Source organism: Aricia agestis, chromosome Z, assembly GCF_905147365.1.
Source record: "Aricia agestis chromosome Z, ilAriAges1.1, whole genome shotgun sequence".
In the NCBI taxonomy this organism is placed as follows: Eukaryota; Metazoa; Arthropoda; class Insecta; order Lepidoptera; family Lycaenidae; genus Aricia; species Aricia agestis.
The window spans coordinates 39,258,897-39,276,284 of NC_056428.1; the positions used below are offsets into that span (position 1 = coordinate 39,258,897).

Genomic DNA, 17,388 nt, shown 5'->3' on the forward strand with positions numbered 1-17,388 from the left:
ACTTGACGCAACTTCACGCTCCGTCACTGACGCGTAGGTTAAGCCTCAGCTTTAACCCTTAAGGTTTATCTTACGGCAAGGGTTAAATTAATCCCACGTTGTAGCTGACGGTTAAACCATCATAATATTATTACCACAGATAACATATTATTACACCACTGCGGCTTCAAGACTTGTATTACCTACGTCACAACGTAAGTACGTACTCGTGCGAGATTTTTAAAATGTACCCTTCAGTACATTTATATACTAATATGATAAAGCTGAAAAGTTTGTTTGTTTAAACGCAATAATCTCAGGAACTACTAAGGTTCTTCTCGCCGGGATAGTACCCGAACCGGTGGTAGGCACCATTAGCATCGACGTTCTGAAAGTATTTGTTACAAATCTATTCGGAAATAAAACAATATTTATTATACTGGACCAAATTCAAAAATTCACCAATGTATAGCTAAGATCTCTTTGATATTATGAGTGCTATCTAAGGCTATAGTATGTACCACGGGCGGAGCCGGGGCAGGCCGCTAGTACAATATAATGAATGTAATATATTATTATATAACATGGGTGGCGGTAGGTATCAGGCTATCTGCCTGCTCGTTGCTAAATCTTAAACTGTAATATTTTGGCTTCTCATCAGTAGATGCGTCTATGACCTCGGTCTTGGTAAAGGACGTCGGAGGGAGTTAGTTCGTCCGTCGTTTGGAGGATAAATTAGACACAAAACGGATTTACGAACGGTCAAAAATCAATCATTTCGTTCCCAGTTTGTGCTGCTCAAACAATTAGGCGAGAGGTATTATCAGGCGATTCCATAGCTCTTTTGTCTCCTAGAAATTTGAAGAAAATCCCGAAATATAGCGTGACGCAAAAAGGAATTAACAAAGAGGAGGTTTACGAAATGGAGATTCTCGCAACACTTTGATGGCTTATAAATATCTTAATGATTGCTGAAAACAACGAACATCTTAAAAAAAACATGCTCTAATTATAAATTTATTGCCCAAAGTATCAAGCGAGATACCGACCTATTATCGGAATTTTAGAGCTCATTTTCCCTAGTCTAACTATTCCCGGCAACACCAGGATTGCCACAGCCCTTCCTCTCCCGGTTGGCTCAACTTGACGCCAATCCCGAAGTTTAGGGTGCCACACGTTGCGAAGGCACGTGTCCGCTCACGGTTAACGCCACGTGAATCCGCCGCGCCGCTCAAACAGACTTCGCGCTGCTTAGACGCCGGTCGTGTTACTGGTATCCATTGAATTCGTGATCATCATTGAGCTGACTGAAGGAACCGGATGGTGGCCGCGAAGACTCGACCGCCACGGGTATATAGACATGGGCATCGATTCCGCCGGCCCGCCTGACTGTTGCTTCCTCCCGCCGCCCCCAAAGTGCCCGCGACAAGGTATGTTGATAAACATTGATGTGATAAAAATGTCTGAGAGCTATGATGATTATGGCTGCTCGGAGTCCGAAGCAATGTAAAGTTCGGTGTGTTATCAGAAGAATAGGTGTTTGTAATGCCGATATAATATAAAGGTACTATAGATAATATAACTTGTTCGCGATGTGCATAATGTCTGAGTGCAGGTAAGATGACTATGCCTGCTCGATATGTCAGAAACAATGTAAAGTTCGGTGTGTTATCAGAAGAATAGGTGTGTTATGACAAAAATGCATTGGATATATTATACAAAATAGTTCGCATGTTGATATTATAAACTGTTTGCAATGTGCATAAGAAATGAGTGACGGTAAGGTGCTTATGTAGGCTGTTCGGTGTGTAACACAAGAAGAATCGGTTATCAGAAGAACTTTCAGGTTTGTACGAAAAATTGCATTTAGGATATTCAAGTTAGCAGTTTAATTGTTGATAATAAAAATAGTAATCATAACAAATGTCTCAACTTTGAAACAAGGTAAGATGTGTGTAAAGATTGTGTGTTATCAGAAAAATCCGTGGGCAGTATTTTGAAAAAAAATTAATAACCGGAATAGGTTCCTGAAAATTTTCTGCTTGTTACTGAAAATTTTCTGTGTGCTTTAGTATGAGTGGTTATTTGTACAAAAAAACAGTTTGTGCATAGATCTAGTAACTAAGTAACTAATAATGTACCATCAGATAAGTTGATTCATATGCAAATCGGAGATCCTAAGTAGTTTGGTCGCGTTACGTCAAACCCAGCTGACAGATCACAATTAACATTGAATTGACATATTCGAGCAAATAACGTTGGTCTGTCAATTGCATAGGAATGAACTTCCTCGATCGTACTTCGCATACATACCTACACATATCAATTTAAACAAAAGCTAATAAAAAGTAACAGTTTTGCTACCTATATTTTAGGTATATTAGGAAGACAAAGATATTATTTTAACTGTATGTAGGTTGTAAATACAATTAAAATGAACTCACTTAGCTGTTCGTGATATTATTGTCTTCTCACAGATTTGTACCAATTCTCTTGTGTGGAAGAAAGCAATTTTTTATGCAGCTTTTATTGTAAAGTGTTTAAGCCACACTTTTAATGTGCTTATAATAAGTAAATGTCTGTATTTCTGTTTGCCTTGCTGCTACGGCATTAATTGACACCCCATTTTTTATAATAGCAGTTTATAAAGATAAAACCGACTTCAAAATTGTACGTAAATAATTAAGAATAAAAATTTCCTATATGCAAAACTACTGAACCGATTTTGATGAAACTTGTAGTGTTCCCTAAGTTGAACAATATTTAGTACAACAAAAAAAGAATCACATAAATCAGACTTGTAGTTCCCGAGATATGCGAACACAAACTTAAAAACATACATACATACACTTTTGAAAGGTACATTTGTTCAGTGATATAGACTAACATAACATAAGAAAACTGGGCAGCTCAGGAAATATTAGATACATACGTGATACGGGTCGAATTGATAACCTCCTTTTTTGAAGTTGGTTAAAAATCGGACCTGGTTTAGCCGCTACGAGGACACAACCCATACAAACTCTGTGAAAGTCATAACCCTTCCATTTAGCTTCAACGTACTGGGGTAAAAAAGTAAAACTACCATTCAAATAATACCTACTTCAAATGCATAATGATGATTTGTTAATGATTACTGTTCACGCGAATATCATTACCCATGATACACGAGTACATAATGCAATTATTATACATAAATACTATACTAGATATACCGTATATGAAAAATAACTGACTTCAAAATTGTACGTAATTAAAAATAAATTCTCTATCTCAAAAACTACTGAACCGATTTTAATTAAACTTGCAGTACTCCCTGAGTTGAACAATACTTAGTACAACAAGAAAAGAATAAAATCGGACTCGTAGTTCCATAGATATGCGAACACAAACCTAAAAACATAAGTACATACATACGTATACACTTTTGAAATTTGTTCAGACGCTGATAGAAACTAACGTAAAACTATACCCCTATAACTGGACAATTTTGGAAATATTACATACATAATATGGGTCCAATTATTGATAACCTCCTTTTTTGAAGTCGGGGTGCCGACACCGAAATGTGTGAAGCGCTAACAGATTAAAAATATACCAAATTTCAGCAAAATCAGTTCAGCGGTTTGGGCGTGAAGAGGTTACAATTTACAAACAGAATGATAGACACACTCGCATTTATAATATCAGTATGGATCTTATGGCCATAATCTATTTTTTAATTTACCACAAAAATCAGCACCTAATATTATACCTATGCTTAAGATGTCTATTAATACAATTAACCATTAATGATACCATTATGTTCTTTAAACATAATAGTTGGATATATGTCGTCTGTTTGCATATTTAATCTTGTATATTATTAAGTATCCAGTGAGTCAGTCTTATACAAGATGATGATGATTATAATATATAATTTATTTTATTTACTTACTTATCCCTCTGATCTAATTAAAAAGGTAAAACAATATTGTTTTCGTTTGCTAATCGTAAACAATAATATGAAAATCCATTGTTATGATTCATTTGATTTTTATGCCTCTTATTATATAAAAAAAACTAGACGTTACGTTACGTAACTACGTCGCGTTGCGCAAATATTCGTTTATTGCGCGGGACCGTACATTTTTCCGGGATTAAAAGTATCCTATGGACTCAAAGTATCTTCATACCAAAAATCAGCCAAATCGGTTCAGCGATTTGGATGTGAAGCGGTAACAGACAGACAGACACACTTTTGCGTTTATAATATTAGTAAGTATGGTACCGCTACTTCGCTCGACATATTTCAAATTCGAGGCTCTTTATAATATTATTACACAATGGTCGGAGCAGAGGGAGCTTCTAGCCCATACAGGAAATAAAGGCCAGCAAGCGAGATGTCACTATCAGTAACACTGCGTGGTAAAAAGAGACGTGTGATACATGACAGCAAATTTTTTTTGACGTCCAGTCGGCACGTGCCGCACGTTGACAATTTGATCTCATAGAATTCATGTTCAATCATGCTTGTATAAGTATATACGTACACATATTTTTCACACAGATGAAAACCAATTTCGATTTCGTTTGACAGCTCGAGATTGTTGCTCTATTCCGCTAGGTATATTAACTTTATGGTTTAAATATCAAAATATTGACAGAAACGTTGTCAAACGTCAAACAAAACTTTTCGTACTGCTTATATCGCCATCTAGCGTGAAAACATTGCATTATCCTAATATGAAGTCAGTTATTTTATTGCCCGCAAATCCGTCTGTAGTTTGCGCAACAAATTCAAAGTGCCAAATACAAATTTCCCGGGCTTCAAATTTTTCATCAAAATCGGCTCAGTAGTCTGAAGACACACCTTCGTACCACATGCAAAATTGAAAATCGCCGATACATACACTTATGTAAATGCATCTTTATATTCGTCATGGCAAATCTTACTTTATAAAGACAGGCCTTGTACTTTTACATGGTAAAATGTCCTACAACCATACACAACGGAATTGAATTTAAATCTAACTCAGTAAAACTAAATAAAAATATACTAGTTTAAAAATTAGGTAGGTACAATTTTTTTAAAAAAAATATACTTAACAATAAAACATGAAGCCCGTCACAGACTTAGCTATAATATATATTAATATACCGTACTATAATATATATTATATTAGCTACCAGAAATATATATTATAGCTGAGTATGCGGTCACGCGAAAATTAGTATAGAAAATACTCGTATATAGTAATATGCCTAGCTATAAAAATATTAATATATATTATAGCTAAGTCTGTGACGGGCCTAAGCTTTGTCCACACTGTGCCTTTATTTGTTCATCAAGGGCATGCGTTATAGCGCAGTCAACATCGCACGTGAGGCATGCCCGCGACGCTATGACACTTTTTTTCCACCGCAGTTGGATTTTGACGCATTCAATTATTGAATATGCCAAACGAAAGTTGAATAAAAAGATAGGCAGAGACGAAAATTAAAAATGAAATTGCATAGTGTGGACATAGCTATTGAAAATGTTTACTTGTTGCTACAAAAAAGACTCCACAAACGGTCTTAGTATATAGTACTCGTATAATATTATATTCCGTGATTCAAGCCTTTTTGATTTTATATTATGTACTTAAACAGAAACTTAAATTTCGACCAAAACAATGATACAAGGGACAATATAATAATGTTTAAATTAATAGTGTTTTGTGATGATTTTACTAAGAACATTAATATTAAAATAAATTTACACGTATTTAATGTGAGTTGTATTATTTTATAGGTAAGAGATCCGAGTACACCCAGAGGCGGCGTAAGGCGTGGGCGACGTGGGCCACCGCCCACTGCCCAGGGCACGCGGTCCAAGGGGCCTCGCGCCCCTTGGGATTTTTTACGGATTAATAATTAGTTTTGATACTACAATGTTTTAAATAAAAAAATAACAAATACAAGTTTGAGTATCAAAAAATTCTTTCTCTTAACAAAATTTTTCCTTACGGCTTACGCCATCAATCAGGGGGCCTCCCAAAATATTATATTATATTGCCCACATCAAACTTAGCTCTTGCCCCGCCACTTCTCTTGCTCATCTGTGGAAAGACTATAGAGAAACCTAAAAAATACTTTTAACACCAACGCACATAAATTACCTCTTTGCCTCCGTGGTCCAGTGGTTTAAAGCGTGGCTCTTGACTCGGTCGTGGATTCGATTCCCGCGTTGGAAACATGTTATTTCCAAGTTTGGTTAGGACAATGCATTCTAATCACCTGATTGTCTGATAAGTAAGATGATCCATGCGTCAGATGGGCATGTAAAAAGTGAGTATTGCTCCTGCGCCTGATCTCTCGCCAGTCGTGTCGGTGTTATGAGAGTAAACTGTAAAGGAATAGAGTGTGCTGTTGTGTACTCGCACACACTTGGGCACTATAAAATTACTCCTGCGTAACTGGATTGGTTTCAATAAAACTGACCACCGTCACCGAAACTGGTGTGGGTTTTATTATTATTAAATTAATTTATAAAATTAAATAACTGCAACTTGTTAATTTTATATACGAAGTTCACTAACTCACTCCTAGATGGCGCTTTTACTATACTTGAGAAAATTAAATTAATTTGAAACACATATAATTTAGTATTGTGTTGCTAGCAGTTTATGCTAAAGATCCCTCTTGTTATCTAACTCAAATCAATAAATCTAGTTCTAGGAAGTATTTGTTATAGGGTCGTAATGACAGGAAAAAATTACTCACTTCAGGCTCCCTCGCACGACCGTTGTAATAGATTTATAACACATAGATGCAGATAATCTCACATATTGGAATTCTTCTTACTCCTCCTATTTTCTTCTGATTAATTTCGATGGAGGTCCCAAGACAGTTTGTTTTAAAATAAAAATCGTAATTAAAGGCTTTCAAAGGGATTTTTGCTTGAGTATGAAATTGTCTTCGCGTAGTTGCAAAACTGGCGTCACTCATCACATCGGTAATGAAAATTTATATTTTGGCACATTAAAACTAGTAAATACTTTCAGGATAATCTCTAAGGGCCAATTCAGACCGCTACGCGACGCATAGATTACATTTCCAAATTTGTATGGATTTGACAGATTTGCAAGACGTCTCACCCAATTGAAATCTGTTAAATCCATAAAGTTAATATACCTAGCGGAATAGAGCAACAATCTCGGGCTGTCAAACGGAACCGAAATTGGTTTTCATCTGTGTGAAAAATATGTGTACGTATACACTTACACAAGCATGATTGAACATGATTTCTATGAGATTAAATTGTCAACGTGCGGCACGTGCCGACTGGACGTCAAAAAAAGAGTGCTGCTGATGATATCACGTCTCTTTTTACACACTGATAGTGACATCTCTCTTGCTCAGGCCTTTGTTTCTCTATTCCGCTAGGTATATTAACTTTATGGTTAAATCACTACAAAAGAAATGCATCTACACGTTACGGTCTGAATTCACCCTTAGGCATAGATTGCTAATTTTAAATACTAAGTTCTCAAATACACCTGTAGTACAGACGTTGTGTCATTGTCAGAGGACAACAGTGCAGGACACCCGTGGTGTACAGAAGCCACGGGTGTCCTGCACTGACAATGACGTGTCGAGCTAAATAGGGCGCTATAATTATTCTAGATTCTAGAATGATAGAAATAAGTAAAACAATTAATGTAAAATGATCGGAATGTCTTGTTAAATGAAATGCATTGATTCAAAATGCAAAGTCATTCTTTAAACGACGTGAATATTAAAAACTTTTATTGCTTACTAGATGTTTTCCGGGATTCGAAGTATTAGGTAGTATATTATATAGATAGTAGATACCTATCATGTCATCAGTCATGGTATATACTATCTGGTATATACCATGACTGATGACTGGTATAATATAACAAATTTTATTAAAATTGGTTTAGTAATTACAGAAAATTGAAGACTACGGACTTAGCTTCGCATAACTACAATATTAATATGGATGTCAGACCTGCTACACTAAAATCCTGGGGCTTGGGCTAAACATACAGAGGCCGTAGCCAAAACCCCTTTCGTTAAAAACGATGATAAAATTCGTTATCAAAATGTATGGGTTTTTGACATTTGTCTTCGCAAGCGAAATGTCATTTAGCGATGACTAATTTCAAACCGCATACATTTTGATAACGAATTTCGTCATCGTTTTTAACGAAATATACTTTGTCTAACGGGGCTCCTCCGAAAAGGCTGGACTGTTCTGGACGCAATTTTGTGCGCTTACCCTGCGGGTCTGAAAATCTGCAAACGACCGATCAACCGATTGATAACCACAGAATTTGCTATATATTTATTATTTTTAATCCCAGCAAAGGACATCGTTTTTACTACGGAAAAATGTCGAACCAAGTAACGGACAACTTCAGTATAATATCGGACATATTATTATAAAATACCTATGTAATAATATACGTCACCTTACCTAATTACGATGCAAAAATCTGTAATTTGCTCGCATAGAAGAATAAATTGATACAACTACCTGTTATTTTCTTTATTAAATTAAATAGTCATGTGGATCTAGAGACAGAAGGTCGATGCTGCCTGCGTCATAGTATTATTAACGCCATAATAAAAAGGTTTTCTATAGCGGTGTTTTGGAATGTTTATCACTAGTTTTTTTTTTTTTGTGTCCAGTTAAAAACCGAGCTTTGGAGGGTTCGCGTCGTTTTTCTGCATGGTATAATAATATTATAATCTTTAAGGCAGTTTTTTTAGTATTTGAATAGTAACCAAACCTTGACTGACCGATGATAACACATCTACATATAGCTATATATATAAAAATGGATTTTCAATAGTGTTAGTAACGCTAAAACTCGAAAACGGCTGAACGGATTGGGCTAATTTTAGTCTTAAAATATTTGTAGAAGTCCAGGGAAGGTTTTAAAGTAGGTAACACGAAGTTCACCGGGACAGCTAGTTATGAATAAAAATTACTATCCCCGTGGCTCAGTTGGTGGGCTGTTGGTAGCTCAATCCGGGGGTCGCGGGTTCGAATCCCGCCGACGGAACAAAAAGTTTTCAAAGTTTTTGGTTCATGGATGTGTATTAAATATGTGTATAATAATAAAAATCTTAAATACTATATTATGTATAGTATAAAAGTATTAAATATATTTCCGTTGTCTGGTACCCGTAACACAAGTCCTTCAGGTACTTAGCACGGGGCCAGACTGACGTGGTGTGAAGCGTCCATAGATATTATTATTTATTTATTTATTACATACTGCCTAAACCATTACTTTCCTTTTGCCTTCGCTGTCAGGTAAAAAGTTAATGGCCGTTTCTTTTCTGCATAAAACAAAAGTTATGCCAATTATAAAGCGGATCGAACAGTTAACGAGTGCTCAGAGTTTTTATAATTTGTTTAACAAGCTAACTCTGCTTGACGACTTGCTGACATTTGGAAATCCTACTATCCTATCCATACTATTATTATAAAGCGTCGTAAAAATCTATACTTAATATTATAAAGCGGAAGAGTTTGTTTGTTTAAACGGGCTAATCTCAGGAACTACTAGTCCGATTTGAAAAATTATTTCAGTGTTAGATAGCCTATTTATCGAGAAAGGCTATAGGCTATATTTATTACGCTGAGACTATAGGAGCGAAGAAATAGAGGAAAATTTGGGAAAACGGGGAGAAATTATTCGAAAGGGCTTATCTCGCGAACTACTGGAGCAATTTTTTTGTTATTTGGCACAGGTAAGAAGTAGACCACGTGAAGGATCAAAGTCTATTTTTGTGGTTAATTTGTCTGTTAAATATCTAATTTACGCGTATCCCGGAAATATTTTATCCTGCGCCATTTCTTATAATATTATATTTTTTACAAGCCAACAGCCATTTATAGCAATATTCCGCAAAAACATATTTCATAGAGAATTCTCCACGTTCGTACATGGTGGAAAAATGTAGGCGATCGCAAATTCGTAAAGGGGCATGATCGTTTCTAATTGCTTATGTGATTGTGCATACGTACTGCATACTGTGTTAATCAGTACTTTTTGCATAAAAAATAACGAACACACATAACCTTTTGCATATTTTGTAATAATTTTATTATGTGTTATGAATGGAAATGGAATATAATCAGGGCCAGCGATGCGATATAATATACTAGGTGATATACTAGGGGTATATCCCACAGCCTGAGCACTTAATTGTGGTACACTTGACGGAAAAACTATAACGCCTATTGATTTGTGCTTTAACCTACGAACAGTGATATTATACAGATCTGTTAAGTTCATACCATTTTCCGGCTTAAATCTCTTCCGAACAACACATCCATGAACCAAAAACATTGAAAACTTTTTGTTCCGTCGGCGGGATTCGAACCCGCGACCCCCGGATTGAGCTACCAACAGCCCACCAAGTGAGCCACAGAGCCCAGAGATCGTCAAGTACCTATGTATCTTATATCTACAATATATATACGATAAATCGATCTAGCTAGGAATCATTTTCAGAAAATTTCTTTTTATTCGTGTTTTATCGATAATCGATAAACTGAAAAATTATACTCTTCCTGACGAATAATAATACTATTTTGTGAGCAACTAATTGTTTTAACGACCAGCAGATGGCGTTATTAAGTAACTCGAAGTCAATGAGTATTTGCTATACCAAGCAAAGCTCGGTCATCCAGGTACTGTATGTATTATTATGTGCCCTAGTAGCGGCAAAATTACTGGCCCGAGTATAACAAATGAGGTGTCAATAATATAAAATAGTAATAATACATTTTCCATTTTTCACGTAGCCGGATTATAGTTTCTTCTAATGTCTAAAAGCCTTTACTGCTGCATATATACTTTGCTGGTTGTGTAGATTTCTATCAGGCAATCCACTTGCTCATTTTCCATAATCTATAAATTACTAGCTGTCCCGGTGAACTTCGTGTCACTTTAAAACCTTCCCTGGACTTAAACGAATATTTTAAGACTAAAATCAGCCCATTCCATTCAGCCGTTTTCGAGTTTTAGCGCGACTAACACATTTGAAAATCCATTTTTATATATAAAGATAATATAAGTATGTGCATTTCCATTATGTCTGTTTCAACAGAGCTACCTATATATTTTTTCTCACGTTTCTATGATTATTCTTATAAAGTGCGAAAAGAGATACTTTTTAAACGATCATCATCTATTTTAATAAGACAATGGCATTATAAGAGGTGTAGTCATAATTTATTCTAGAGCTGTCAGCTATTATATCGAAATGCAACATCTTATTCTTTTTAATCTAACTATATTATTATTATTTTTATGTAGAATAAAGATATTAGGCATAGTTTTCAATTTTTAAAATAAGTATAAACTTTCTTCTGTGTAATCAATAAAGAATATGCTTGAATAACATAATAATAAAAGAACACTCGCAAAATAAGTTACCAAAAAATTGATACTAAGGGTGGGTTGCACCAGAGGCGTGGTAAAGTTAAAGTTATGGTTATAGTTACAACATATCTAGAACAATTAACTGCCTCTTTTTTGGAAGTCGGTGAAAAAATTACGCAACTTTAATGACCTTTCAGATAACTTCTTCCGTTCGGCGCTAGATGGCGCTTATACGATTTACAACTTAATTTCACAAGTCACAAAAAATGTCAATGTTATATTAATATTTTGAAGGTGTGTCTCTGTCTGCTGACTCTTTTAGTGTCTTGGACCATAGTTTCTGTGTTCCGGGTGGATTAATATACAGATTTTACTCAAGGATCATAGAGTAAAGGTTAAACTAGAAAGCTAGGCGTTGACTTTTAAGCGAAAAAGACCTCAGCTAAGAGCTATTAAGGAAAAAGTTACTTTCGACTTTAGCCACTTTTTATTTTAAATTATTTAATTTGATAACAATTTTAAGATGTCTCCTTTTTTTTAAACTGGCTTAGGTTAGGTTGTCCACCACACATTCCACCACTGTACCTATCTCCTGTGTCGCCAGAATCGACAGCGGTGTCCAACCACGAAAACCGTTTGATACGATCTCAGGGAGCCCGAGGGACATGCTAAAACTGTCTTGGGACCCGCAACAGAATTAATCAGAAGAAAATAGGAGGAGTAGGAAGAATTCCAGATTCCCTCCCCAATTCCCATACAGGACAAAGTTGCAGTAAACGAAAGTCGAAGAATAGAACGGGAATGTACGTAATAATTTTGACTACTAAGCTACAGCCAAATTAATATTGGAATTTGTGATGTCTCCTGTTATGTAATAGCGTGTGATTTTTTTTTTAAATATACCCTGCAGTGTCACTTTGACGATAATGTAATAGGGCATCTGCACGTTGGGCAATATAATAAATAATATAATATCTATGGACGCTTCACACCACGTCAGTCCGGCCCCGTGCTAAGTACCTGAAGTAATATTTTTCAGTTTATCGATTATCGATAAAACACGAATAAAAAGACATTTTCTGAAAATGATTCCTACCTAGATCGATTTATCGCCCCTGAAACCCCCTATATACTAAATTTCATGAAAATCGTTGGAGCCGATTCCGAGATTCCAATTATGAAATAAAACGAAGTCAATGAGTATTTGCTATACCGAGCAAAGCTCGGTCATCCAGGTACTTAAATAATTAAAGGACATAGGATAGTTATTAGGAAAATGTACGGTTCCCGAATATGTCCCCGGTAAAGGAAGTTTGACGCAACATAGTGGAGAAAACATCTAGTATTACACGCTCGATAATTAAGCATATTTCTGGTACAATGAAAATTTTAATAATACTTATTTCAAAATTTTAAATTCTAGAATCACTACTTAATATAAAACAAAGTCGCTTTTTCTGCCCTCATGTCCTTTGTTCCCTTTAATCTTTAAAACTATGCATCGGATTTTGATGCGGTTTTCTTTAATTAGAGTGATTGAAGAGAAAAGTTTATAAGTATAATAACAATCAGAACCACCTTTTTTGATGATTCCTCTTTGAAAATATAAGTTAAGATTGTAGCAATGTCATATTTCACGCAGCTACTTTTAAATCGGTCGAAAGATTGAAGGAGCGTGGAGAAAGCCCGGCCCAAAATATCGAGTTTGTCAGGTTGCGCTGACCACTTTCAAAACACTCCACTTCGTCGCTCCTGGTACATTTAAGTCACGACTATAGTTCGAAACACGATTCGAGTTATGTATGAAGTTTTTTGACTCGTATATATACCCGTTCACAGTAAAGCCAAAAAGCAGGGTGATTTTTGGTGTATGTTTGTATTTCGATTTTCTCATGATTTACTTTACCTATTCTGAAATACAGCAAGCGTTTCTTCGTGTGTTAAAAAGTGACCCTGTGCGAGTTTCTTACGCCGGTACTTCTCACCGGATTAGTTCCCGAACCGGTGGTAGGCACCAGTAGAAACGACGTTCTGAAAGTATTTGTTTTAAATCTATTCAGAAATAGTTTTTTATTTATTTATTATATCAAAACTATGATGTACCGATTTAAATAAACTTAGCTCACATATTATTATAAACCATGGTGAAGGACATGGGCTTACCCTGGTTCTGGGCCATGGGGGCAAATTACCCAAGTTCTGCGCCAGGGGGGGGGCAAATCAGATTTTTCATACGCTAGGTGTTTATAAAGAATAAAAAATTAATAATTTTTAGTTGTAAAAATATTGTATTGCAAAAGAATGGCAAAAATTCGTTTTCTTAATTTTTATAGATAAAGTATTAGATAATATACTTAGTAGGGATGTCAACCAGATCCACAGGGTAATCGGTACGCCCATGGTGCCTTCACCAGACACAGCCTACTTTTAAATCCATCGGGAAAAACGTTGATTGGACTTAAGCTATTTGTGTTTAGTTTTCAACGAGTCATCGGTGAAAATCTTAACACTGGCGGTTGACCTATGCTGCAGAAGTTTCCAATTCCAGTAAAATATTTGACATCAACAACATCTCGCTGCAACTTAAAGACCGCTATAATCATAATACTAGATGACGCCCGCAACTCCGTTGCGCCAGAACTCGTTTATCACGCAGGAACCGTACATTTTTCAAGGATAAAAAGTATCATATTATGTCCTTTATCAGGACTCAAGGTATCCTAGGCGCGAAAAGAACAGGTTCTACGCTTTCACATTTATAGTATAGATTTGTATGGAAGTATGGATAACGAAATAGACGAAGATCCTGTTCAGCATCAGGACTTTCACTGACACACTTCGTATGTTCTGGTCCACACTGAAGCCTTCTTTAATCTTAAGTCTGTCACCTGCCGCGTGACATACTTCTAAGATTTCAGCGTATAAAATACTATACACGTGGTTTGATCGATACCCGTGTTGCTTGCGACAAAACAGGCGTTAGTGTTTCTAAGGGCCAATTCAGACCGCAACGTGACGCGTAGCTGCATTTCTAAATTTGTATGCATTTGAGATCCTCCTGTAAGATTCGTCTTACTAAAGCTAGTCGACAGTTTCAAGAGTGTTATCTAGTTCTTTTATATGATGTAAAAGTGCAGTACTTATCAGTCACTTGGTAAATACGTTGCAGCCACGTAGTAATTAAATTTCAGGCTTTCTACTACAAATACAAAGGTTAAATAACTTTACGAAAACCCCAGAAAAGCCAAATTAATACATATATTATTTTATCGATCAGTTAGCGGGACCCTAGACAATCAATTTTATCGTGGAATAATTAATATTGAAGCCCAAGCCCCAATTTCATCAACGACTGTTAAAGTTAACGCCGGAATTAGTATGACGTTACCTCCTTTGATTTTCATATGAATGAAAGAGAAGACATTACATTTTAACAAGCTGTTAACACTAACAGACGTTGGTGAAATTGGGGCTAAGCATATTAATTAATAGCCTTTCAATATTATTGACAAATAAGTTGTTCAATAAAATATTGTTCAATATTATTTGTAGGTCTAGGGGCTAGCTTAATCGAGAGATCTTCTTCATATTGTTCTACCAACAAAAAATATTTTTTTATTCGTTTAAAATCTCATTCTTATACTTTTTTAAACGAACGTTACAATTCCGCCAAACCAAATCGGTAAATAGGATACGCCACAGTCATTCGATCCGTTTTGCTTACAAACTCGCGGTGAAAGCGGCCACGATTTTGAGAAAGGAAAAGCAGTTTTTTGTGCTAAGAGGCTGCGATGGCCGAGACCCCCCCCCCCCCCTCCCCCCGCCGCCCGCACGTCGAAAGTGAAACTTATTTTTTCGGCTGCTTTTATTCCGACTCGAATATATTTTAGTTGGACAACTTTCATGCAGCTAGATGCGCGCGGTTATGAATTTATGATTGTAGACGTATAACTAGCTGACCCGGCAAATGTTGTTTTGCCAAAAAAAATATTTCTAGTATCAATATAAAGGAGCTGGCGCACAAAACTAGCTCATGAATTGTATGGTTTTCTGTATGTAAAGAGCGGAGAAAATGATTGGCCCGGAGCGGCTAAATAGCTAGATCGGGTCCTGGGTATTATGGAAAAATGGTTACCGCGGGATGAAGTGTGTGATTTTTTTTTAATGAAATAAGGGGGCAAACGAGCAAACGGGTCACATGATGGAAAGCAACTTTCGTCGCCCATGGTCACTCGCAGCATCAGAAGAGCTGCTGGTGCGTTGCCGGCCTTTTAAGAGGGAATAGGGTAATAGGGGAGGGCAGGGAAGGGAATAGGGAAGGGCAGGGAAGGAAATAGGGGATGGAAGGAAGGGAAAAGGGTAGAGGATTGGGCCTCCGGTAAACTCACTCACTCGGCGAAACACAGCGCAAGCGCTGTTTCACGCTGGTTTTCTGTGAGCACGTGGTATATCTCCAATCGAGCCGGCCCATTCGTGCCAAAGAATGGCCTCCCGCGTCAAAATATCGTAAGTCAAGTGGAAGAATAAATCATTCAAGACCATTTAAAAGTAATAATTACTGAGAAAAGACCGTAGGCTTTGTAACTTTCATATTTAGACAATCAGGAAGCTAAGTTCTCAAACTTTCTTGCAATTACTGATGAAAGAACTTGGCTGTCGTGTTCTTAGAGTATTATAAATCAGTAGACTAGTTGATATTAGCTGAAGAATTTTAGATTAGCACAGATTAATAAAGAGGAAGTAAACATATTTTTTAATACGTTTGCTAAAAGAGCAAAGAGCCCATGTCCTTATTTCTATTTAAATCTAGAATATTATTATACCAAGAGTAGTTATAACTTTGCAGAAGTGTAGGATAAGGTTTAAACTTTTTTAAACACCCTTAAAATATGGGCTACCCCTTAGGCTATGAATGCATGATAATAGGGGACGTAATACTGACAATGCTGTGGCAATCTTTCAAAGCTTAATGAAGCTATTTTTTCTTGAGTACCTATATGGAATGAAGGTTAGGTTTTACTACAATATATTAGGGGTGAATTAACTACTATAAGCGTAGTAGCTCGAAATATTAGCCGGTTGTTAACGAATAATTATGAAAGAAATGAAGAAATAAAAGATTGTAGCTACCTAGTTACAAATTTTCCAGACCGTCAATATTCATAACAAACACCATCCTTTTCTAAAAAACTTACTAATGTGATCGTGTTTACGAAACATTTCTTTGTTATTTTCTAATCTGGTGGTAACTCAGAACATCTGGCCTACGACAACACTATTGTTCTGACCCACCTGCTAAACTTGTGAGGTCATGCCTGTACACTTGTATAATGTATTGTATACTATGCATTTGTACACGAGGGGAAATTGATTAAGGAACTATGAAATAAAATAATCCTCCTTAACGGTAGGACGGAAAATGTTTATACATAGGTAAATTATAATGTTTATGTAATGTAGCACCTCCGTGGTCCAGTGGTTTAGAACGTGGCTCTTGACTCGGAGATCGTAAGATCGATTCCCGCGTTGGAAACATATTATATTCCAAGTTTGGTTAAGACAATGCAGGCTGATCATCTGATTGTCTGACAAGTAAGATATCTCTCGCCAATCGTGTCTGTCTTCCGTCCCACTGGGTTGTGAGAGTGAAAGGAATAGAGAGTGCTCTTGTATACTGCGCACACACTTGGGCACTATAAAATTACTCCTGTGTAATTGGCTTGGTTTCAATGAAACCGGCCACCGTCACCGAAATCGGTTTGGGAGTTATTATTAATTGATAAATGTACAGAAGAGAAAATTAATTAGGAATACATTAATTGAAATAAAGGAATGATCCTTCTTTCTACCAGCCGTTGGTAGAACTGCAGTAGGTTTTTAGGCCAAGACAATATTAACAGTGCATTGATATTACTTATTAGTTATTACATTGCAATGTAATAGGTTATAACTAAAATCGGTTAGTTGGTCATTATTATTTTATACATGACTTCAATATTTTTAAAACCTCGCCTTT

At 36.2% G+C, this 17,388-nt stretch overlaps 1 protein-coding gene across 9 annotated transcripts in view; it reads left to right on the forward strand.

Annotated features, from left to right (window-relative positions):
- The window catches only part of LOC121739525 (hepatic leukemia factor-like), a 239,920-nt gene that overhangs the window by 184,947 nt on the left and 37,585 nt on the right, over positions 1 to 17,388 (forward strand). The window contains exon 1 of one of the 9 annotated variants that reach the window (XM_042132043.1): positions 1,224 to 1,409. The exons of the other annotated variants lie outside the window; for them this stretch is intronic. Coding sequence (XP_041987977.1) covers positions 1,340 to 1,409 — 70 coding nt within the window. The 5' untranslated portion in view covers positions 1,224 to 1,339. Of the gene's footprint in view, positions 1 to 1,223; positions 1,410 to 17,388 lie in introns of those variants that run through there. 9 annotated transcript variants of the gene reach the window in all.